Source organism: Brachyhypopomus gauderio, chromosome 15 (assembly GCF_052324685.1).
Source record: "Brachyhypopomus gauderio isolate BG-103 chromosome 15, BGAUD_0.2, whole genome shotgun sequence".
NCBI classification, from domain to species: domain Eukaryota; kingdom Metazoa; phylum Chordata; class Actinopteri; order Gymnotiformes; family Hypopomidae; genus Brachyhypopomus; species Brachyhypopomus gauderio.
This window is the reverse complement of record NC_135225.1, coordinates 102,501-128,022: the sequence shown is the minus strand read 5'-3', so window position 1 is coordinate 128,022 and position 25,522 is coordinate 102,501. Positions and strand designations below refer to the sequence as shown.

Here is a 25,522-nt window from a genome sequence, read left to right as displayed (position 1 = left end):
CTAACTCTGGCATTAGAAAATACAGTAAACATCAATTAAAAACACACACAACAACCCTTAAACATGCATGGGTAACACACATACACACATACACACATGCACATGCCCACACACACACACACACATACACACATGCACACACACACACACACATGCACAAACACATGCATGCTTTCACAAAACCACCAATGGCTATAGTCTAAAATTAGTGATGGCAGGTCTAAAATCAGACATTTTTATTATTTATTTATTTTTTTACTAAAGAACTAAAAAAGTTAAATGAAAAGTTAATTCATATATTCTTAATGTTTTATTAGGTAGATAGAAAGAGGGTCAGAACAAGCTGAAGCTGAATATTAGAATTTTACAGTATGGTTTAACTGAGTGATGTAATTTGAGAGATTTTGAAAGATGTTCCTCTGTCCTTGCTTTGTTTTACCTACAGTGACTCCTTGTGGCTACATTTGTCACTACATGATGTAATGATGGACTTGGTTACAACAACCGCCCAAAGGGCTCTGGGCAGGCCAGTCACATATGCACACACTGTACATTTTAGAAACTTATATTTGTTGGCACAAGGCACAGAATATGGAAATCCAGTTCTGAATTAGCATAGGTCATTACATTTTGCTTTGGGAGTTTAAAATGTATTTTATTAACATGTCTGGCCAACCTTACACCATTGGATTATCTACATCTAATTACCTAATAGTTACATGTGTCTTGTGAAAGTCTATGTTGGAATTTGTTGATTCTGTGCTTACAGGGAAAAAAACCCCAATGTGCAATATGTGCAGTTATATGCAATGCTGTGCAGTGTCACAGGGCTTCCTTCCGCTTTAAAGAACACAGAGCATCTAGGTTTAGGGTTAGAGTTAGAACATCGTCCAAATATGTGTCACACACAAATATGTTAGATCACAATCATCACATTTTACTCTTTTAGAATCACATTTTGAATCACATCTTCTGCTTATATTTTCACTCTTCTTCATTTTCCACCTACTAATTTAAAGAAGTGAACGTGTAATGAAGCATTTCAGTCTGCAGGTTGGGACTCACACTTTGCTGAGCTAGAGGGACAATTCCAAGGGTTTAAGTTGGTTCTGTTTCACTCAAAGCTACAAGGGAAAGGGTTGCTAACTGAGCAGGTTAGGGTTAGTTATGGTTAGGGTTTGGGCAAGGGTTAGGAAAGGTGTGACCACTAAGCAGGTTAAGGTTAGAGTTACAGTTAGAGTTCCATCCATCCATCCATCCATCCATCCATTTACATCCCCTTATTTGGGTCCAGGTTGTGGGGGCAGTAGCCTCAGCAAAGAAGCCCAGCCACCTCTAGGGTTAGGGCTGGTTAAGGTTAGGGTTAGAGAATGAAAGCTTGCCAGCTTGCTAGGGTTAGGGTTAGGGTTTATAATAGACACCCAAGCTGTTATATGTGCATTGAGGTGGACAGGCAAAATTGACATAATTGCTAGCATGCAGGATAACTATTAGTTAAATTCTTTATTATGCATTTTATTTAATGTAATTGTTGTTTTTAATATGAAAAATGCCATGATGCTACTAAATACTTTAAATTTAAGAAGTTGCTTTATAGAAAGAATGTACAGTTGGTCTGAATATATGTAACTTCCTTTTTATTTCAGCACATCCTGTTGAGGGTAAAAGGATGTTTGCTTGGTTCTCACTTTGCCAGTCATCCATACACCAAGATCAGCACACACACAGGCAAAAGAGAAAATGAGCTTTAATGTCTTTACAGTTCTGGGTATGTATTGCATTAACGATCTGAATATAACAAATTCTTTATTGAGTGCAGAGTAGAGAAATAACTGAGAATAAAACTTGCTCTTGGTAAATTGTAATGATTGTGAAATTAGCTAACATTTGTTGTTTGCAATATTACTGATTTCATGTAAGTTATTATATAGACTTGAATAGGCAGTATCTGTTGTTTTCGCTGTGACTTTGATAAGTGACTTGTGTGTTATGATAAGTGACTTGTGTGTTTTGATAAGTGACTTGTGTGTTTTGATAAGTGACTTGTGTGTTATGATAAGTGACTTGTGTGTTATGATAAGTGACTTGTGTGTATGCCATGGGCTCTTCATGGTTCCATGCACAGCTCTTATAGCCACAGTCACTGCTACTGTAGCAGCGATTAACACTACTGATGATCCATCCTCAATGGTGAATATGGATTTCAACAACTCCAGGAATTCAACCATGCCTACTGTAACAGAGTCCTCACTGGGAGGTAGGGCTTGGAGGTGTTCTTCACTCTCATAGTTATACTGAACAAATATATGGATGTGTTGCTGATGGTTTGGCTATAGTTAAGCATATTCTTATGTATGTGAATATTGGATCACTGCAATAACAGCCATCAGATGTTAACAAATGTATTTCACAAGTTCACATTAAAGGCACCGGAATTGTGCCAATCTGGGTAAGGAAAGATAATGACGATGATATATATTTTCACTGATTTATTAAAATACTTTTTCAGCAAACATATCTTCCAGTGTTGGTCTTCAGCCCTCACTCACAACCATCTCAACTAAAGCGGTGGTGCAAAATGGTAAGAGAAATTTAATTGTGTAGTTTTCCTCGCCAGTTCAACAGACTACTTCTACTACAAGTACTGTCACACATTTCTGTATTACCAAAGCACAAGGTCTTTGCAAAAATAAATCCCAGATCATAAGGAGTTTGGGCCCAGCAATGACAATGTTACCAAATTAAGAATTTGTAGAAATGCCATATTTAGCTTGCACTAGGTTAGACTGTGTCAACATGAATATTCACGTCTTCACCTGTCAGATCATTCGGTCTAGTTAGGGATTGGGTGTGTTTATATGACTCCAGATAATATAAATTACTTTGGTATTGGGTGTGTTTGTCATTGATTGCAGATATTGTAAATTTATTTGTTCTGGTTTGGTATCGGGTGTATTTATAATATAAATCAGTTTGTTGTAGTTTGGTATTGGGTGTTTATAAAACCGATTGCAGATAATGTAAGTCCATTTAGTGTGATATGGTACTGGGTGTGTTTATATAAGAGTCTGCAGATACTGTAAATCCGGTTGGTCTAATTTGGGACTGTTGTGTTCATATAGCATATTAAATGCTCTCCACTGCCATTACAGCAGTTTCAAAGTATATCTCCATACTGAGGAGCACTATTCCAACTTCTGATCTGCTTTAATGCTACTGTAACAGAGTCCTCACTGGGAGGTAGAGCTTGGAGTTGTTCTTCACCCTAGTGGTTATGATGAACAAATCTATGGACGTGTTACTGTTGGTGTTGTCTGTAATTAAGCATATTCTCATGCATGTTAATATTGGATCACTGCAATAACAGCCATCTGATATTAATGAATATATTTCACAAGTCCACATTAAAGGCTTCTGAATTATGCCAGTTTGGGAACGGGAAGAAAAGATAGTGATGATGATATATATTTTCACTGATTTATAAAATACTTTTTCAGCAAACATATCTTCCAGTGTTGGTCTTCAGCCCTCACTCACAACCATCTCCACTAAAGCGGTGGTGCAAAATGGTAAGAGAAATTTAATTGTGTAGTTTTCCTCGCCAGTTCAACAGACTACTTCTACTACAAGTACTGTCACACATTTCTGTATTACCAAAGCACAAGGTCTGTGCAAAAAGCCATCTGATATTAATGAATGTATTTCACTGTCACGATACGTGGCCCCTACCTGCTGCCTCCGTACACAGCGGCGCTAGTTCATGTTGTCCTGTTGTTGTTGTGTTCATCCCTCAGGTGGGCGGAGCCTGTTAGGATGCCCACACCTGAGGGTCATTTGTCTGTCTATATATGTCTTGTCTCTTTACCAGCTGACTGGTGGTCATTGTTTCCTTCATTTGGATTACGTCATGGGTTTTGTTTTGTGCACTTTTTTCATTAAATCCTCCCCCTTTCCCTGAGACTGGTGGGATCACTTCATTAAAGGCTTCTGAATTATGCCAGTTTGGGAACGGGAAGAAAAGATAATGATGATGATATATATTTTCACTGATTTATAAAATACTTTTTCAGCAAACATATCTTCCAGTGTTGGTCTTCAGCCCTCACTCACAACCATCTCCACTAAAGCGGTGGTGCAAAATGGTAAGAGTAATTTAATAGTGTTTTTTTCCTCGCCAGTTCAACAGACTACTTCTACTACAAGTACTGTCACACATTTCTGTATTACCAAAGCACAAGGTCTGGGCAAAAAGAAATCCCAGATCATAAGGAGTTTGGGCCCAGGAATGACAATGTTACCAAATTAAGAATTTGTAGAAATGCCATATTTATCTTGCATGTGTCAACATGAATATTCACGTCTTCACCTGTCAAATTCATTTGGTCTGGTTTGGTATTGGGTGTGTTTATATAATGTTTCAGCTAATGTAAATTCTTTTGGTTCTAGTTTGGAATTGTGTTTGTTTATACAATTGGCTACAGATAATATAAATCAGTGTGTTGTAGTTTGGTATTGGGTGTGTTTATAAAACCGATTACAGATAATGTAAATACATTTGGTCTGGTCTGGTACTGGGTGTGTTTATATAAGAAACTGTAGATATTTGTAGTTTGGTATTGGGTGTGTTTATATAACAGATTGCAGATAATTTAAATTCGTTTGGTGGTAGTGGGTGTATTTATATAAGAGACTGCAGATGTGTAACAACAGGGGCATCGGGGAGTAAAAAGGCAGATGCATATGCTAAGAAGAGCAAGATTTATTCATAAATCCATAATCAGAGTCAGGGTCACAATCCAAAGTCATACCAGGGGAGCAGTTAGAACAGGGGTCGGCAACCTATGGCACGTGTGCCACAGTTGGCACGCCGAGGCATAATCACTGGCACGCGACACGCTGGACCAGCATCAGCAAAAAAATGTATAAATTAATATAAATTATTATATTAATGGATTAAACTTTCGCGAGTGATCGTAGCGCGCGACTCCGCACACCTCGCGCGAACCTGTGCGAGTGGTCGAGGCGTTTATACTTGACGATCCACCGCAAGGTATACTTAATTTGTGTCCATTTACACCCCCCCGGTCAACAATTTAAACTCGCCGGCACACGTCAGCTGTATTATAAGAAAATAGAAGTGTTTGGGAACAACAGCAAATCGGCTATGAAGTGGTAGACCATGTAAACTGATGGAGAGGGGTCAGCAGATGCTGAAGCGCATAATGCAAAGAGGTCACCAACTTTCTGCAATCACTACAGACATCTAAACTTCATGTGGCCTTCAGATTAGCTCAAGAACAGTGTGCAGAGAGCTTCATGCAATGGGATTCCATGGTCGAGCAGCTACATCCAAGCCATACATCACCAACTGCAATGCAAAGCGTCAGATGCAGTGCTGTAAAGCATGCTGCCACTGGATTTGGCGGTTGCCAGGAGAACGGTACTTGTCTAACTGCATTGTGCCAAGTGTAAATTTTGGTGGAGAGGAGATTATGGTGTGGGTTTGTCTTTTAGGAGTTGGGCTTGACCCCTTAGTTCCATTGAAAGGAACTCTGAATGCTTCAGCATACCAATTCCATGCTCCCAACTTTGTAGGAACAGTTTGGAGCTGGTCCCTTCCTCTTCCAACATGACTGTGCACCAGTGCACAAAGCAAGGTCCATAAAGACATGGATGGCAGAGTCTGGTGTGGATGAACTTGACTGGCCTGCACACCCGATAGAACACCTTTGGGATGAATTAGAGTGGAGACTGAGAGTCAGGCCTTCTCATTCAACATCAGTATGTGACCTTAAACATGCGCTTCTGGAAGAATGGTCAAAAATCCCCATAAACACACTCCTAAACCTTGGGGACAGCCTTGCCAGAAGAGTTGTAGCTGTTCTAGTGGCAAAGGGTGGATCAACGTCATATTGAACCCTGTGGATTAGGAATGGTATGTCACTTAAGCTCATATGTGAGTCAAAGAAGGTGAGCGAATATGTTTGGCAATAAAGTGTAAATCTAACTGGTCTATTTTGGTACTGGGTGTGTTTATATAGAATATCAAATGAATGAATGTTCACGTCTTCACCTGTCAGATCAGTTTGGTCTTGTGACGATGGGTGCGGTGTGAAGGACGAGACACTGAATCCTTCTTTGTAGCAACAGACGTCACTTTACTGAACAGATATTGCGCAATAGGGCACGGAGAACAGAAACACTAACACAGCAACGTGTAGACTGTAGACAACCACGAGCACAGGACACTGCGCGAGCACACATTAAATAGACAGACCACATTAGCCCCATGTGATTACGAGACGATTCACAGGTGAGACACATTATTCACACAACAAAGCTATCACCACGGAGTTCCGAAAACGCAGACAGAGCACGTGGACAACGTTTACACACGCCCAAAAGGGAGGGGCCGGGGTCCTCAACGTGACAGACGCCCCCTCCAAGGGCACTACCCGTCCCGGGGTGCCAAGAGGACCGAGTGCCCCGAACCCACGACGATGGGCGGATCCGACGCGCTCAGTCCTGCGTCTGGGAGGTGACTGCCCTCGGGGAAGCGTCCGTCACGGACCGCCTAGAACACCCTCCCTGGGAACATAGGGGAAAAGACGTTAGACATGTTACACTGGACATTCATAAACACGCACACAGGCACATTGACACATAGAGGAACGAATGGGAAAAATGGGTTAGGAATACACATGGGAAGACAGACAAACACTGGCACAGACAAACACATAACAGGCGCCAGGCTTCGCGCCAGGAGGAGCGCTAGTAGAGGAGAGAGATCCGGCGCTGCTGGTGCTGCGTTGGGCAGTCCCCCTCCTGCCTTCGCTGCGATCCCTCCACTAGGAGCAGCGCGGCTGGCGGACGTGCCAGGAGCAGCGCGGCTGGCGGACGTGCCAGGAGCAGCGCGGCGGGCTGACGTGCCAGGGGCAGCGCGGCGGGCTGACGTGCCAGGAGTGCCGGGGCTGGCGTACGCGCCTGGTGCATCGCGGCTGACGGACTGACCGAACGGGCCGTGTGGGTGGTCCCCTTCGGTCTCCATTTCCTCCTCTTCCTCTTCTCCCCGGCTCCACTCCATGGACTGCTCCGGGCTGCCACCCCGGGAGCAGTCCATAGCACTGTCTCTGGAGCGAGCGGAAGAGGGCGTCCGCTTCCCTCTTACGGTCTCCGCAGACCTCTCTGAGGGGGGAGGGCTCTCTTCTTCCTCCGTAGTATAGGAGCCCTCCTCCTCCTCACCCTTCTCTGCGGTGCGAGAGGGGCACACGGGCGGAGGGAGGTAATCCTCGTCCTCCGATTCCTCCTCCGACTCCGCCTCCTCCCTACCGTAGTCCACGGTGGAGGCGGAGTCCTCTGACGGAGGGTATTCCTCCTCCTCCTCCTCTCCACCGTAGTCCACGGTGGAGGCGTCGCATATAGAGGGGGGGTAGTCCTCTACCTCTCCGCCGTAGTCCACCGTGGACGCGTCATCTTGCGATGGGGGGTAGCCCTCTCCTTCCTGCTCCTCCTTGGAGTCCTCCTCCCCGAACTCGCTCTCTGGGGTGGACTCGGTAGCTCCGAGGACGCACGAGCCCACCCTCAGCGGTGAGAGGGCGCGGGGAGGAGACGGGTGTCTGGCCAGCCAGAACTTAACCGCCTCCTGGCGGAGCACCACCGCCCACTCGGGGCTGGACGCCTGTCTAACCATCCGCAGCAGGTCGGCGCACTGCGGATCCCGCTTCAGCTGCTCCGACGTTGGCGTGGCCTCGTGGTGCGGGGAGGAGTCCTCTTCCAGCTCGCCCTCTGCCCCATATAGCTCGGGGACACTGACCCTTACAGGCGAGAGCTCCCGGGAAGGCGAGGGATGTCTCTCCCGCCACACCCGCACCGCTGTCTTGCGGTACTCCTCAGCCAACTCCGGTATAGCAGTCTCCCGAGCCGCACACAGCAGATAGGAGCACTCGGGATCCCGCTTCAGCTGCTCCGGAGTCGGCGTGGAGTTGCGGCGCGGGGGGGAGGAAGACGCGTGGTGGTGCCGCTTGCTGGGCTTCTTGCCCTTCTTGGGGTTTGGCTTGTAGCCTGGCATGTTCGGGTGTCTCTGGTCGGCTCGTCGTTCTGTGACGGTGGGTGCGGTGTGAAGGACGAGACACTGAACCCTTATTTGTAGCAACAGATGTCACTTTACTGAACAGATATTGCGCAATAGCGCACGGAGAACAGAAACACTAACACAGCAACGTGTAGACTGTAGACAACCACGAGCACAGGACACTGCGCGAGCGCACATTAAATAGACAGACCACATTAGCCCCATGTGATTACGAGACGATTCACAGGTGAGACACATTATTCACACAACAAAGCTATCACCACGGAGTTCCGAAAACGCAGACAGAGCACGTGGACAACGTTTACACACGCCCAAAAGGGAGGGGCCGGGGTCCTCAACGTGACAGGTCTAGTTTCATTGGGTGTGCTTATGTCATAGATTGCAATCAGTTTGATGCAATTCAGTCCTGGGTGTGTTTATAAAAGACTGCAGATATTTTAAATCAGTTTGGTCTAATTTGGTACTGGGTATATAAGATACTGAGGAAAATATAAATGAGGCTGGTATAGTTTGGTTTTGCGTGTGTATACTGGGAGCACCACTCCAAATACTGGTGAGCTTTAATGCACAATCTTGGTTATTTTGTGCATAGTGCTGCATCCTCTCTCATTACATACCTGCCATGTGCACTAGTTTTGCTATACTGGCTAGTAATGGACCTAGTAATGTCATGTCAGCTTTATTGTACTGACTGTTAGTGGGTGTGGTCCAAAACTTATTAACAAATTAACAGCTGGTATCCCAGTTACAAAAATCACTGCTGTAAGTTTAGTATAAAAATGAGATAAAAATGGAAGTCGCTCGGGATAAGGGCGTCTGCCGTAAATGTAAAACCTTTTCATGAACACAACTTGGCTCTGAGATTTATGGTTCATTTAAGGTTAGGGTTAGGCAATAATTGTCATAATTTTCTGTTTCAACTGTTTACATACAATATGTCTTTTTCTCACTTGTCAAGGAGAGAAACAACGCAGTGATAAAACAGGTAAGACTTTAATCTAAATGCATACAAAAATTATCATTACATTAATTAAAAAAAATAAAGCTTTGTCTCTTGTGATTCTGCCCTCAGCATTTATCACAATCTTCATCCTTGTTGTGATGTGTCTTGCTGCAGCCATAACCTGTTACATTGTTCAAAGAAAACAAAGAGTAAGAAAACCATTAACCCTAACACTGACTTATCACTAACCCTAACCCTAACCCTAACCCTGACCTTATCACTAACCCTAACACTGACCTTATCACTAACCCTAACCCTAACCCTAACCCTGACCTTATCACTAACCCTAACACTGACCTTATCACTAACCCTAACACTGACTTTACCACTTCATACTGAACGGGACTGTCATAGTTGTAGTCACTAATGCCTGGCATATGCCCTACCTGTCCATCACAATCCCTGATTCTTGGAAGAGTAATTCCCACATAACCTACTCAGAATATGTGTGCTTTCTGCTGTCCCACTGGATTAATGATTAACATGAACGTTCTTCTCTCCCAGAGGTTCTCTGTGGATCTACATGTCAAAAATGAAGATGCACAGATCCCACTTAGTGATGTCGAGCCAGAAGTGTTTGAATCCCACAATGCCAATGGTGCACCTGCACACTCCCTCACAATTTACACTCAACCCTAATGTCTCCCTCACACTTTACACTCAACCCTAATGTCTCCTTCACACTTTACACTCAACTCTAATGTCTCCCTCACACTTTACACTCAACCCTAAATGTCTCCTTCACACCTTACACTCAACCCTAATGTCTCCTTCACACTTTACACTCAACCCTAATGTCTCCTTCACACTTTACACTCAACCCTAATGTCTGTAATGCAGCCCTTTTGCAGTCTTCCTTCCTTCTTCCCCTGCAGTCTTGCCTTTATACTGTGACTTTGTTAAGAGGGGCTGACTAGAGCTGTGATAGTGTTTAATGTTAACAGTGCTGTATAAGCAAGCACAAACAAACTAACCAATGAACAAACTTTATTAATCCCAAGGGTGGATGATACTGTGTTACAGTAGCAGGACATATGACTGCACAGACTTACATTCTCATATGAGTGTGCAGAGACGTATGTATATTCTCAAGGCAAAACAAAGATGTAAACATAAATAAGTCTTAATTAATAGACTTACCTAATATACTTTATCAATAAACACTGTACAGTACACAGTACAGTAAGCTCTTATTAAGTGTGTACAGTACAGTATGCTCTTATTAAGTGTGTAGATTGGTAAAATGTCCAAATGAGCTAAATCCACCAAAATACTTCAGCTTCCTTAGAAGTAAAAGTTAATAGAATTTTATTGAAATTATCTATGAAATTGTAAATAGTCTTTTCCTGTGTCTACAGACATGCAAACATTCACCACTGTTGAAGCCTCCTCAACATTAGGGGGTCTGGATACAGCAGATGGAGTAAAAGGTGTGACACCTGTATTCTGGGTTATGGGCAGGATCTATTTATACATAAACCAGATCCTAAGAATTAAAACCATTTAACAAGTTAAAGAAAACAGCATCAGGACAGGTAGAGTATGATGTAAAATATATAGTCAAGAAGAGTGGAAGATTTTATACCACATTATTGATTGAGTTCAGGATCTCAGAATGGTGTTAAATGATGTGTCATTTGTGTACTGTTTGGTTTTTGCAACATTATAGTTCCTGTCAGTGATGCACTAGTGTGCTTCCTGTGCAGGGAAACAGAAGTTACTTTTATACAGTGGTAGTTCATCTATTTTATGTCTATTCCTTTTATGAATTTACACATACATGTGGTGCCTGTAGAAGAAAGGTATGTTGAATTTTATTAGGTGCATATTTACATCAGTATCAGGCTTTGCAAAAATGATAAACTGCAAAAAAAATATGTAGCGGTTTTTACACCTGTTTTTACAAAGCTGTTTTACATATGCCACCAGTGAGCAAGTCAAATGCGGCATTGATTCCCTAGAACAGGGGTGCCCACAAGTTTTCAGCTTGCGAGCTACTTATAAGACGACCAAGTCAGAAAGAGCTACCTATTTTTTGGGGGGGGGTGTGTGTGTTGGGTACGTGTGTCAAACCCAGTGGGGAACCGTCAGGGCCCTCTACGCCCTCTCAGAGGGCCTAAAATATTCTTAAAACATTATATATATAATTATCCAATTTTATTTTATCTACTTACAGTTTTACAGTCGACATCTAAACAATTACAAAACCGTGTCTATTCAATCTGTTTTGGAAGGTGAGGGGTTAAGTGGAAGCCTGTGAGCCTGTGTCTCCCCCTATCAGGACTGTGATGTCCGCTGTTCGTTTAGAGAGGGCCTGGCAGTTATAATTCAGCGCAATACCAGTTTTAAATGACAGTAAAATTGACCAATCATATCTTCCCTCTTAGTGGGCGGGCTTAACTGTATGATAATTTCTGCCCGCTGTGGCGCCGCTAGCTGTCGTTAGCCTACCGCCGCTAGCTAGTTTCGATTCGGCCCTTTGACGTCCTCATTTACATATTCCGCTTGCGAGAACGACGAAGCTGTGAAACCTTATTTTGTTTGGAAACTTATTTTGCTTAACAAGTTATCTAGTACAAATGTTATTTGAACGCACAACATGCGTTTCTAAAGCTATACTGTCGTCTTGGTTTTTTCTTTATAATTTAGTGCTGGTTATTAGGAGAGGGAAAAAAAATTTCGGGGGGGGGGGGGGGGGGGTGGTGTAGCGGGCCCAGGTTTAATGGTCACGGTTCGCTACTGGTCAAACCCTAGACGCCAGATTGGCTACCATGTATGTCAATCAAAATACAACCGTCAGTGGAGATGGACGATAGCCTGTCATTCATCCACTACTTTTTTATGTCATGCGATCGACCCACACTTCCTTCGCGATCGACGTAATGGGCACCCCTGCCCTAGAATAGGATTTCAAGATTTCAGGAGCAGATCTGTATGGAAACAGACAACCCCACTAACTGGACTGTTGTTAAATGTAAGATAAATTGACCCTGTAGCATGAAAACCTAAAACCTTTAAAACATTGAAATTTGGTCCACAATGTTCTCCAGAGAACTCATGCCTCAATAATTCAGATTATAATCAAATTACCTGAAATTCTCAGGAGCATGCGAAACTTGCAGATAGACATATTCAATCAGATGGAAACCCCTGAGAGTACAAACACTACAGGAGCAAAAAGATTTTTAGCTGTGGTCAGTATACCGGAGTTATCCACTAGGTGGAAATCTAAGCCAAACGGAAGTCTGTTTGGTTCCTTAAACTTCTGTGTCTGATTGTGTGTTCTAAGTCTGATCCTGCATTCTATGTCTGATTCTGTGTTCTGTGTTTGAGTTCATGCTCCATTACATTTTTTACTAGATCATGTTGAATAGCTTGTATTACCAACTTGTATTTCCAGTTATTTTATATGTTGAAGACAAATTGCCAGAGCTGACACAGCATGCATAAATTCTAATTTCAGTAGAAATGGAAACTGGCTAAATTAGTTCAAAAGCTGTCTGTGAACGTTATAGAGCTCATTGACCATTTTGATTTTGTTTTTCTTTGTCCCAACAAACACTAATTTCAGTAGAAAGAACGATAGTGAGCTGGCTACACTGGGCAGAAAACTGAAAATGTTTTGACAAACATGTTGCTTTTTATTAAAACTTGAAATCAAAGATGATATTGATATCTGCTCTCAGGAAATGACAACTGACATATGATTCAGGAACTTAAGAAAGGAAACTCTTAAGTCAGAGAATATTCAGTTCATCCTGCTTCACTCCTGATGACATAAGCCCTTACAGCTCAGCCTTCAAACAAAAGAATCAAGCAATAAGGGAATGTTGACTTTAATGCATTTTTAAATATTGAATAGCATTTTTGTACTTTTTACTTTCTCCATCTTTCTCCTTTGTCCACATCCCACAATTCCTCTCATCACATCTGCAGGACCTTCCCAGGAGGTCAGCATTATGGCAAAGTATTAGTCATACTGCAGCTAATCACAGTCGTTTCTTGGTCACAGCCGTGTACATTAGAGTTTGAACTTTGGGAGCAATGCAATGAAGTGAAGAAAGAGAGAAAAGAGACATGTTGTACCCTTCACCCATGTCAGAGAAACAGTGATGTGGTTAGAGAGAGTCTGGCTGAGACTTTGCATTAGTCACAGGGTAATAGCAGGGCAATTGCAGAGTATTTTGTTTTTCCCAAGATGCCCAGATGGCTCCTGTTTTGACTCCTAGTCGAACACTTGCTCCCTTAAAACACTTGACTCACGTTAAGCTTAAAATGTGGTATTTAACAATTCCAATGGAAGTGAGTAAGAGGTGATAAATGATCAGTGGGGGAGGAAAGAGTTGTAGGAAAGCAGGAAACACCGTAATGGTGTTGATATTATATTTTAAAGTATATAAGTAGAGGATATATATTATTTTATAGTATGTAATGGTCTTCATGGACTGGAGCAGTTGGGCTGACTGTATCTTAGCAGTTACAATATACATCTGTATTCCATGCTGAACTGAATACCGTAGTTAAATCATTATGTGTGTTACAGTAATTTTGCATCAAACATAATGTAGACTTTTTAACTGCAGCTAATAGTAATATAATATAATAATGATAGCACCTGCATTCAGTCTTGAAACTGTGAGAGAGGGATGTGAGATGAGTTCAGCATTACTGGTGTGACTATGGTGAGTTCAGCATTACCAAAGCAGCATTACTGGTGTGACTATGGTGTGTTCAGCATTACCAAAGCAGCATTACTGGTGTGACTATGGTGAGTTCAGCATTACCAAAGCAGCATTACTGGTGTGACTATGGTGAGTTCAGCATTACCAAAGCAGCATTACTGGTGTGACTATGGTGAGTTCAGCATTACCAAAGCAGCATTACTGGTGTGACTATAGTGAGTTCAGCATTACCAAAGCAGCATTACTGGTGTGACTATGGTGAGTTCAGCATTACCAAAGCAGCATTACTGGTGTGACTATAGTGAGTTCAGCATTACCAAAGCAGCATTACTGGTGTGACTATGGTGAGTTCAGCATTACCAAAGCAGCATTACTGGTGTGACTATGGTGCACTTCAGGGGGACTTGAAGTCAGGGGCACTTCATTTATGGGCTAGCTGGTCAAGAGTCAAGCCCAGCACAACCTTTGGCAGGGGTGTACTGGCCACCCAGCCGCCCAGCTCATCCTTGAGTGCCTCCACAGGTGCCCACTGTTCTGGATGTGTGTTCACACACTTCTGTACATGTTTAAGCTTGTCGTTACATGCACATCAGTTTTAAGCAATCAGCACAGTGGAAATACATGCTAGCATTATCATTAAGTAAAAGCAAGACAAAATCTCCTCATATGAAGAGTCAAGAGATAAAGAGTTAAATGTCTCACCTTCCCCACAGGCCCAAGTGAAGCTGAGGTGAAGCCAGCAGGTGCCCCAGACACTGGAGAGGGTGAGCTGACCATCCTGGACCTGAATGAGGAGCCCACTATCTCCACCAAGACCTCCATGGAGTCTCTGGATGAGCCACTGAATGACAACAAAAGCAACAACAACAGAGGTGTGTCCAGCACTACTGCTTACTGTACAGCACTACTGCTTACTGTACAGCACTACTGATTAATGTCCAGCTGTACTGATTACTGTCCAGCGGTGCTGACTGCTGTCTGGCAGTACTGATTGCTGTCTGGCAGTACCGATTACGGTCCAGCAGTACTGATTACTGTCCAGCAGTACTGATTACTGTCCGGCAGTACTGATTGCTGTCCAGCAGTACTGATTACTGTCCGGCAGTACTGATTACAGTCCAGCAGTACTGATTACTGTCCGGCAGTACTGATTACTGTCCAGCAGTACTGATTACGGTCCAGCAGTACTGATTACTGTCCAGCAGTACTGATTACTGTCCGGCAGTACTGATTACAGTCCAGCAGTACTGATTACAGTCCAGCAGTACTGATTACTGTCCGGCAGTACTGATTACAGTCCGGCAGTACTGATTACTGTCCAGCTGTACTGATTACTGTCCGGCAGTACTGACTGCAGTCCAGCATTACTAGTGATTGACAATCTAGCACACATTGTTTGTCATTATGCTTTTCATTGTCTGGTATAGACTTTATAAGTATTTTGCACTTCTGGATTTCAGCACTGATTCCTGTATTCCAGCAGTATTCTAGTTCAGGGCGTCTTGACCTTTTTGCAAGCTCAGCCCCCCAAAGTTTGATCAATGTAGCTTGGACGTTTATATAGTAGAATATATATATATATATATATATATATATATATATATATATATATATATATATATATATATATATATATATATATATCTACAGTAGTAGAGCTAGAGTTTATGGTGTTACTGCATGTGAGTATATAGTCATTACAGTAATTAATAATAATGTCACTGATAGTAATTATAGTTATTAATAACAATGGTAATAATATCATTATTAGTAATTAGGTATAACTATATCATTAATAGTAATAGTAAATAGTAAGAGTAATTCAATTTTTTTGTTTAGCTTACAGTTTTGTTGTCATGTGCACTGATGAATAATATATGCGTTTATGAACCATTGCTTTGGGTGAATGAGAGCTTTCACTCTGAATCTAACATTTCAGTAGTGAGTGAAGTATTAATGTACTAGACGTGTGCTGGTGTCTTTAGTGTGAGAGGCAGCATCACCAGAACCTGCTTAATTAATGACTGGCCTAATGATTGGAACCCATCTGTTATGTCTGTTATGCCTTAAACAATGGTGAAATCTGTCCTAATAATTATAACTGTATAACTATAACTATAACTGTAGAACCACCCTGCGCATCACAGACTTGTGCTAACGGGCCGCTCAATGGAGGATGGGTTCCCTTTTGAGTCTTGGTCCTCCCAAGGTTTCTTCCTAATCCCCACCATCATAGGGAGTTTTTCCTCTCCTCTGGCTTGCTCATTAGGGATCTGGACCCATACGATTGTAAAGCTGCTTTGACTTTGATAATTAGCACACTTCCATCTACACACATGCACATGTTGGTGGAACACTGAAAGATTGTGCCATACAGCATCATAAAATGCCATTTGAAGATTTTTTGTAACATGTGGCTCATTGCACATCATTTGTGAAGCAGTCTAAACAAATGCTTTTAAGTTCACATCAACATTTTTTTTCATTTTTTTCACGCCAACATTTTTTTCATCTCGGGAACTGAGAGAAGAGTAGTATATAGCATACACTGTAGTAGTAGTATATACTGAAACACTGATCAGACGCGCCCGGACTGGCCCACTGGTCTTCTCGCCATTAAATTGGGCTAGCTAGGGTGAGTCAGGGTGCTGTAGGTGACAACATGTTAACAGCTCATCTGGGCTGCAGCAGGTGGAGGTCTCTGTTTCTGTCTCTGAATTCTAGAACACGTACCAGTAACATCCCAGCCGATGACAGAGCAATATCATTAACATATAACTGAGCAAAGGGATGAGTGGAGGAAAATATTTTTTAAAAAGAACCTAACGCTAGACACTAACGCTAGACACTAACCCTAGACACTAACCCTAGACCCACCCATTACTGCTTCCTTACAGAAGCAGTTACGCTAATAGTTTAATAATCTATAAGGCCTGCATCATTAAATCATAAATAAAAACTGCAATGTAGATACTCTCCATTCATATGCATGGTGAGGGCTGCAGTTAGAATGACGTTTATGGTTAGGGTGAGGGTTAGGGTTAGGGCAAGAGTTAGGATTAAGCTTTTTAAGTATTACTCAGATGTCACATAAACCTAAGTCACAAAATCTAATCGTAATGAGGGTTATCATAGCCTGTTCAGTGAGCCTAGGCAGACGTGACTGACAGTGATTTTAATTTGCAATGTCTGAAACTGAATCTAGGTAAGGGTTGGAGGTTGAGACTGGGGTTTCATGTTAGCCACAGTTCTGGCTTTGTGAAGGATACGATTCTTGCTTTCATCTGTCAACCATGGGACAGAGAGCTGAGGCCCACAGCCCAACCAGGGAGGCTGGTGGAGGGTTAGAGGGCTGGGAACCCCCACTGGCGCCATCCTCCAGGAGAATGCAGAGGTTGTTCCTAAGATAGGAAGTGTATGTGTGTGTGTGTGTGTGTGTGTGTGTGTGTGTGTGTGTGTGTGTGTGTGTGTGTGTGCACTTATAGTACATGTGTGTATTTGCATACATATGTTACTGTCTGTATGAATGTGCCCTCAGTAATAGTTTTATAAATGAGCATTGTTGTCAGCTTGAAATTTTTACCTGGATTGTGCTGGATTATGGAAAACAACACTGTAAATATTTGTGTAAATATATATTTTTTAAACTGAACATGTTACTAGTAGTAACACTAACCACACCCTAACACTAACCCTAACCACACCCTAACACTAACCCTAATCCTATCCCTAACACTAACCCTAGGTTCCATAACTGGTAAGGTATTAGACATTTAATAAAGTATTAAACATTTAATAAGGTATTAAACATGTAAGGACAAACCAAACAAACAAAACATCAAAAAACTTAAAATGTTAGCACTTTTGCATAAGGAACAGCTGTTTAATTCACCATTTTATGTTTCACAGTTATTTATGATACCATATGCACAGTAGCATGTAAATATAGCTGAGCTCATGTTATTCCACCTCATGTACCCTAACCCTAACCCTCCCAGTGAATGGGGTTGCGTGCAGGGTTTTCAGTGTTGGGTACTGAGGTAAGTCCTGTAGCATTATTGTTTGGACTTATTGCTTTTGATTTCACACACTTCCAAGGTCCACTAGATTCTTCGGACATGGAGATAGGCCATTGAGCTATAATAAAGGTCTATTCTATATTTTATATATACCTCTGTATTAAACCCCTATATTTTAAGCATGTTAACAAAGATAAGTATAAGGACTAGTTTATTATGTGTTCCATAGTTAGCACAGGAACCCTAACTCAAATGAAAATGAATATGCTCATTTTGTTTAAATGCAGCCACCCTAAAGGTCACTTTGGAGAACACCAGGGATACATTCACACCTTGAAAAAAGCTTTGCAATCATAAGTTTGTTAAGAAGGGAATGTATTCCGCCTGGTTTGGTTTGAACAGGCCAGAGAGACGATCTCAGAGAAGCTTCCACTGTCTGCAGTGACCATGGATATTAATTTTATAGAGGAGACAATAGTTTTTGATTTGTTAATAGATGCCCAGGTTCAAACGCGTCTCTACACGGTTAGACAGGGGCCCTGGTTTGGCTGTAAATGGGAGAGAGAGGAAGAGAGAGAGAGAGACAGAGAAAGAGAGAGAGAGGGCATTCAGGGACAGTGAGTGTATTTGAGTGTTTATTTGGGTGAGTGTATTTGAGTGAGTGTAATTGAGTCAATTTATTTGAGTGAGTATATTTGAGTGTGTATTTGAGCATGTTTGTGTAGTTTAGCTACATCACCTCACCACCTGTAGCCTTGACTGAGATATTTAGTTACCACAAACTACTTATTTTTTTAGTGAAGTCTTCGTAGAAAAGCCAGACCACTCCAGATATAAACTGCTGATGAAAGCAGCTCCGAGTTTGACAGAGTAAACATTTAAGTGAGCAAACAAAGCTACTTTTTTCTTAAAGGTATAATGTAATAAAAGGATTAAGGTTAGGTTTAAGAGTACATATTATTAGCCTTATTATTTTAGCCTCTTTGTTACAAACATGTTGAATAGTCTAAATTAGATTTCTAAAGAGCTTTGTTATCAACGGTGTATACTGTATTCTTTTATACTGTCAAGCTTTTGCAGTTGCATTAGCTTTTAGAGCCAGACTACAGGCTAGAGTACCATTATAGTAAAACATTATTTACCAAAGCCAAGTTAATAATACATATGTGTCCACGGTAAGCTGAGACAGGTGTTGTGTTGGCCTTGTGTGCTGTCAGTGTAACAGTGATCGCATAGCACAGTGTTTGATAACAAGGTAAACTGCATTATGTGTTATAGCACAGTGTTTGATAACAAGGTAAACTGCATTATGTGTCATAGCACAGTGTTTGATAACAAGGTAAACTGCATTATGTGTTATAGCACAGCATAGATCATACTGTCTATAAGCGCAACCAGTGGGGTTCGGTTTCCACAAATAAAATTATAACAAAAGTTATAAACATGCACAGATATACATAAGCAGCTATCAGATTGTACCAGATTCCAAAACCAAGCATACATACAGAGAAGAGTCTAGTTTATTATCAAGCTTACATATTCTACATACATAGATCTTCTGAATTATGCAGTCCCAGAAGACAGGAACATCGTTGAATTTTCCCACAATGCTGGGATTTTCTTTAGAGCATGCAGTGGTCCATTCTGGGAGAAAACCATATCACCCTATTAGGAAGCCAATTACAACAATACCTCCTACCAATTCGGAAGCCTATTACATCTTAAAAGCCTTTTACATCATTACAGCCTATAACATCATTACAGCATATAACATCATTACAGCCTATAATATCATCACAGCCTATAACATCAACACAGCATATAACATTATTACAGCCTATAACATCATCACAGCATATAACATCATTACAGGCAATAAAATCATCACAACCTATAACATAATTACAGCCTGTGTATGTGGTGTGTGTTTGTACTCAGTACTGTGTGAATGTTGGGTGTGTGTTTGTACTCAGTACTGTGTGAATGTTGGGTGTGTGTTTGTACTCAGGGTCATGAGAGAGTTCGGTGTGTTGCTATTCAGGGGTGTGTGTGTATGTGGTGTGTGTGTTTGTACTCAGTACTGTGTGAATGTTGGGTGTGTGTTTGTACTCAGGGGCATGAGAGCGTTAGGTGTGTTGCTATTCAGGGGTGTGTGTGTGTGTGTGTGTGTGTTGGATGTATACGTATTAAGGGTCGTGTGCGTTTATATTCAGGGTTGTGTGTGTGTGTGTTGTGTTTGTGTGTTTGTACTCAGGGCTATGAAAGAGTTAGGTGTGAGAGTATTGAGGGGTGTGTGTGTGTGTTGCGGGTGTGAGTATTTGGGCCAGGGTGTGTGTGTTGCGTGTGTGAGTTTTCGAGATGGGGTGTGTCACCTTAGGTCCTTTTGATGTAGCCCATCAATGTCTGGGAACGACAGAGGATGTCTGAATCAGGGCACCCCAACACATGTACAAACATGTACCACCCATGCAACATACACACACACACACACACACACACACACACACACACACACATGCACATGCAGACATACAAACACAGACGCACATGCAGTGAATCAGTTTGGCACTAAATACTATTTGAATACTTCTTATATGGAGTAATTGCTAACACTTCTTATATGCAGGAATTGTTAATAATTATATGGAGTAGTTGGTGACTGGCTGTTGTATTGGGTGGGTGTTCAGGCTTCCCTGACTGTGTTCATCTACACTTTCTCCCAGCTGTTCTTTTCCTGCGCTTTATTTAGCTGCCATGAGCTGGAGCACTTTTAGAAGGACTAAATCTGTGAGGACTCAAGGGGTGTTTTACTACTGGGTGGCTTACAAGAGGTGACAAACACCTCAGTTATGAATGCGGTGTTTGCGCTTCCTGTGTGCCAGTGCCTCGTCCTGCCGCCCCTAATGTCTTGATCACTTTCTACTATTTAATTTTTAGAACCTCTATACATTTGTGTGTATGATAAATAGTAACATGTCTCCCTTTAGTAACAGTGTACACTATTTGTAAAGGAAGGCTAGTGACTGAACTAAATTAGGAAATTCTTTAAGCCTTTCTAAAAAATCTTAATTGGCAATTAGTGAAGCACTTTAGAGGGGATTAATGTTGTTTATGTAAGTGAGATGTATGTTGGGTAGTATGCCAAATACAAATGTCTCATGTAATTATAGACAATAAGGAATGTTCTAATTATTCCTAAAATTCATGAAGTAATTTATAGCTATCCAGATGTGTTCCCAGCTACATGAACTCAGGTCTGCCATGATGAAATGCTGCTCTATGTCAAGACAACTAGCTGCTTTCATTTACACACACACACTGCATCTGCTCCACTGCATCTGCTCCACTGCATCTGCTCCACTCCCAATCAGCCGATTCTGAATCAGGAGCTCCTGTGGTTTGTTTGCCCTCTCTGTTTTGCCCCTTCCCTATCCAACGCCCCAGGTGTTGCCCCTTCCCTATCCAACGCCCCAGGTGTTGCCCCTTCCCTATCCAACGCCCCAGGTGTTGTCCTACAGTACTGTGCGTTGCTCGTCAACAGTGCTTTAGAAGACATCAGTCAGAAACTGAGATTTTACTGTCATTTACATATAATATATCATATATATACAAGTACGTACTGGAACGAAACAACGTTCCACCAGGGACCAGACATGCAATATAGAACATAAAGGGCAAAACAATACAGCACAGTGCAGACAGAACCATATATGTGCAAAAAATAAAATACAATATGTAAACTAATGTAGTTAAACTAAGTAATTGAAAAGACTAGCCAGTTGGGTCTCGGGTGATATTACACCAGTAGTCATGTTCAGTGCAAAATTCAATAGAAACTGCAGTAGTGTAATAATGTGCAAAACTGCAAACATTTTGTGCAGTGTCTATTTGTGTCCAAGTCCGTCATGTTTTTGTGAGTCCATCCATTCAAGCTCAGAGTTCAGGAGCTTTATGGCTTGTGGGATGAAGCTGCACCCGTCTGCTTGTGTGTGTGTGTGTGACCACGTCTTGTGATGAGATGCAGTGTAACTCCTGAACCAGACAGTGATGCAGCTACTCGGGCTCTCAATAGTTTCTCTGTAGAATGTGGTGAGGATTTGAGGTGGCAGGTGAGCTTCCCTAAGCCCCTTCAGAAAGCAGAGATGTTGTTGTGCTTTCTTGGTTATGGTGCTGGTGTTGAGTGTCCAGGTGAGATTCTCCACCAGGTCAACACCAGCTTGCTGACTTTACATTGGTTGTGTTTCACATGTTGTAAACAGTTTTCATGAACAATTAAGAAACTCCTCAGCTGCATCCCTGCCATCATCACACCTGTGTCACACCTGTGTTTATGTAATTATGGCTTATTTCATATACTACAATATCATCTCTTTCATGTGGCCATGTACTCGTATGCCTTTTGTCTCTCTCACTATGGCCTCAGAGTGTGTGTCCTGCTGCAAATGCCCTGACAGGGCGAGCTGTGATCGGGTGGTGCTGACAGACACACACCTCCACCTGCCCGTATCAGACACATTCCTCACCAGAGCACTGACAGGTCAAACCCAGAAATCACAAACACTGAGTGCTTCTGCAGGCTCGCGTGGAGAATTAGCTCTGGCGCTAGTTACAGACGCTCACCTGCACACACTGGAACAGAACCCGAGTTGCTGGGTTCAGGGGAGTGGGGCAAAAAACTGAAAATGTGGTGTGGAACTACCATGTACAATTCATTCAATTCAAATTTCAACAGTTCCTTAACCTATATTGTAAAACTATTACTATGAATACATAAGAACAATATTGATAAAACTCATTGAGTTTTACTTTCAGGACATCTGCCACCTTTATGCTCAGTTACATAAAGGACTGCAGCCTCTGCCCTAACCCTAACCCTAACCCTGACCCTTAACCCTAACCCTAACCCTGCAGCCTCTGCCCTAACCCTAACCCTGACCCTAACCCTAACCCTAACCCTGCAGCCTCTGCATTAGGTTCACTCTCCCTCACTCATGTTCTGATACCTGGTATGGTACCTAATCCTAATCTCAACCCTAATATTACAGTTCCTTTAGTATAATCTCAATTATAAATAAATACACAAATAAATACTCCTGGAGCTTATTAAAGGTCATTTGCAGTCCTGACTGGAGCGTGGCCTGGGGTTACAGCGGGTTATCTGGATGTGGCTCTTGGATTAGAGTCTCAAGCTTCCCCACCTTGATCCGTCCCCAGAGGAATGCCTCACTCTTCAGCAGCCTGCATTCTCCTTCCGCTGGTCAAGGAGGCACCTCAGATCCTAATCTATCTCAGTTTACTGGGTGTTTCAGCCTAGTTTGGCCAGCTCATTTGCTGTGGTTAGGTTCACTTTCAACCCGTGTGGAGACACAGTATTCATGCTTTTGACTGCCTCATTATGATGATTATCACTTTACCTCTTCTGAATTGTTTTGCTGAATACTGACTGAAATTGTTTTGCTGGGAAAAATGTCTACTTATTTTTGATTAACAGTCCAACAGCATTCTGGATCCAGTTGAAGTTTCAGGATTGGGACTTTAACTTGTAATTGGAGTGTGTGCCACACTATAATGTCATAATTGGAGTGTGTACCAAGCTCTGATGTCATAATTGGAGTGTGTATCTGCCTTTGATGTCATAATTGGAGTGTGTGCCAGGTTGTGTCTTTGTTTTCTTTTCTGAATCACAGCAATGTATTCAAATTCCTCTCACAAACAGATTATACACAGAGGTCATAAAGTAACTCAACAAACAAAAGACAGAAACTGTGTTCATCACAACTGTGTTTATGAGCCTGGTCACCTAGTAGAAGGTGCATCCTTTGACTGATCAATTTTGTTTTTCAAGATAATGAGTTTTCAGTAATATAAAAAAACATATTACATTAAAAATGATATAATACATATAAAATAAAATACATTTTAAATGATAATTATACATTCCAAGGTGCAAGGTGGGCCTTTCTGTGCTGGAACTTTTATTTTATTATGTTTGATTCCTTTGGCTTGTCTTTGTCTTGGTTTGTAGAAACAGGAATATTATGACCACTGTGTTCTGATGATTATGATGCATTTGATGACAAAGCACTGGATAGGAACATCTGTGAAATGGCCAAAAATATTAAATGTAAATGTATATTCTGAGGAACTACAGAAGTGCAAGCACAATGACATTGGGTTGTTCTGTAAATATTCATAACTTCAACTTAATTAGGAGTTTAAATGTTTCCTTTGATGTTTCAGTTTTACAACACATTATTGTTGGTAATGTGACTTTTTGTTTTACAGACTAAGGAGAAATGTGCAAGCCACATAGCTGGGAAAAAAGAAAAAAAAACACAACAAAAGAAGAAATAGACCAGCAAAAAAACCCCAGGAGGAATAAGGATAAATTGGTTTTAGTAAATGATCCATTAGTAAATCATAATAGTTTAAAATGTTATTTATTATTATTATTATTATTATTATTATTATTATTATTGGGTTATCTAAATAGAACTTCCAATTCTAATGTATTCTTAGGAGAATGAAAATATTTCTTAACACATCAAGTCATGTGTTAGCTGGTTTGGTAACTCTGTGGTGCATTTTCCTGCTATGAATACTGTTAACGTGTTTGAGCTGGTATTTGTTGCTGTAAATGCTTTAAAAAAATAGACATTGTACTTTTGCATTAGTACAGAATATGTAGTATATTAACACAAAATATTAAACAATGTTATATTTAGTACATAATGTACATTAGACTGTTATAAAACAGAACATTGCTTATCTGATTGTAATATTAATGTAATTAAATATGAAGTAATAGACAAGAATGTTTTTTCTTTTATTTTAAAATATTGCAATTATCATGTATGAATTACATCGTAGATTTTAAATGTTTTCTGTAATTCTGAACATATTCCAAGCTCATAAATAATTGCACAGTTGGCTTTAATAATAATAATACTACTATTAATGATGATATCACTATCATATCAAACGTGGACCTTCATGACACCTATATTTGTGATGTGTTAATTTTAAGGCCAGGGAATCCCAGCAATATCTACCATTCTGCAGTGAGCAAATCACACTTGTTCGTGGAGCAGAAAACAAGAGTTTGTCATTCCTCTGCTGTCTGATTTGGGAAGTGATGCTCTTAACGCTGAAATAAATTCTTCCAAATGGGCAAGTCAACCATATTGGCCATTTTTGATGTGAAGAAAGCAGCAGTAAAAATGCTTCCACCCTTTATTATCGTTTAGATTGTGTCCTATTGCAGTGTGGGAGGCTTGTATTAACCTTGAGGGTACGTATTACACATCTCTAGGGAGAGGGTGCATGCTCTAGGGAAAGAGTTAGGGTTTATATTCTAGTGTTAAGATTTGTTCTCTGGTGGCCTACTGCACACAGTATCTCCCATTAACCCCAGATGCAAACACCTTCCTAATATACATAGCAGTAACTGAAGTACAATCTCCCCCAGAATGCACCTGGTACATATCTTGTGAAGAGCATATTAAAGAGAAAAGAACAGTAAGTGTTTAGACACAGTGTTTAGGTACATTAAGTGTTTAGGCACAGTACAGTTTTTACAGTAAGAAACAATAAATTTGAGGTTTCACCTTTTTAATGTCTGGCAGTTCTCTCATCAAGAAGATGATTAAATGAGCAAGAAAAGGATTAAATGACAAAAAAATAAAACATTTTCTTATATTTTGATTCCTTATTCTGCTGTAATCAG

The 25,522-nt window shown here is 41.3% G+C and overlaps 1 protein-coding gene across 4 annotated transcripts; it reads left to right on the top strand.

Annotated features, from left to right (window-relative positions):
- Positions 1-1,666: 1,666 nt before the first annotated feature.
- Positions 1,667-24,966, top strand: LOC143476597 (uncharacterized). Of its 4 annotated transcripts, none has more exons than XM_076974855.1 (11): positions 1,667-1,768; positions 2,126-2,257; positions 2,510-2,581; positions 3,498-3,569; positions 4,071-4,142; positions 9,051-9,077; positions 9,210-9,244; positions 9,600-9,693; positions 10,454-10,525; positions 14,491-14,649; positions 24,082-24,966. In XM_076974855.1, exons 1-11 carry the CDS (start codon positions 1,741-1,743, stop codon positions 24,084-24,086), a joined length of 768 nt encoding a protein of 255 aa, XP_076830970.1. In that variant the 5' UTR covers positions 1,667-1,740; the 3' UTR covers positions 24,087-24,966. The 4 variants fall into 4 exon arrangements, with proteins under 4 accessions (XP_076830970.1, XP_076830969.1, XP_076830971.1 ...); XM_076974854.1 differs by having other exon boundaries at positions 9,165-9,244; XM_076974856.1 differs by lacking the exon at positions 3,498-3,569 and having other exon boundaries at positions 9,165-9,244.
- The last annotated feature ends 556 nt before the right edge of the window (positions 24,967-25,522 follow it).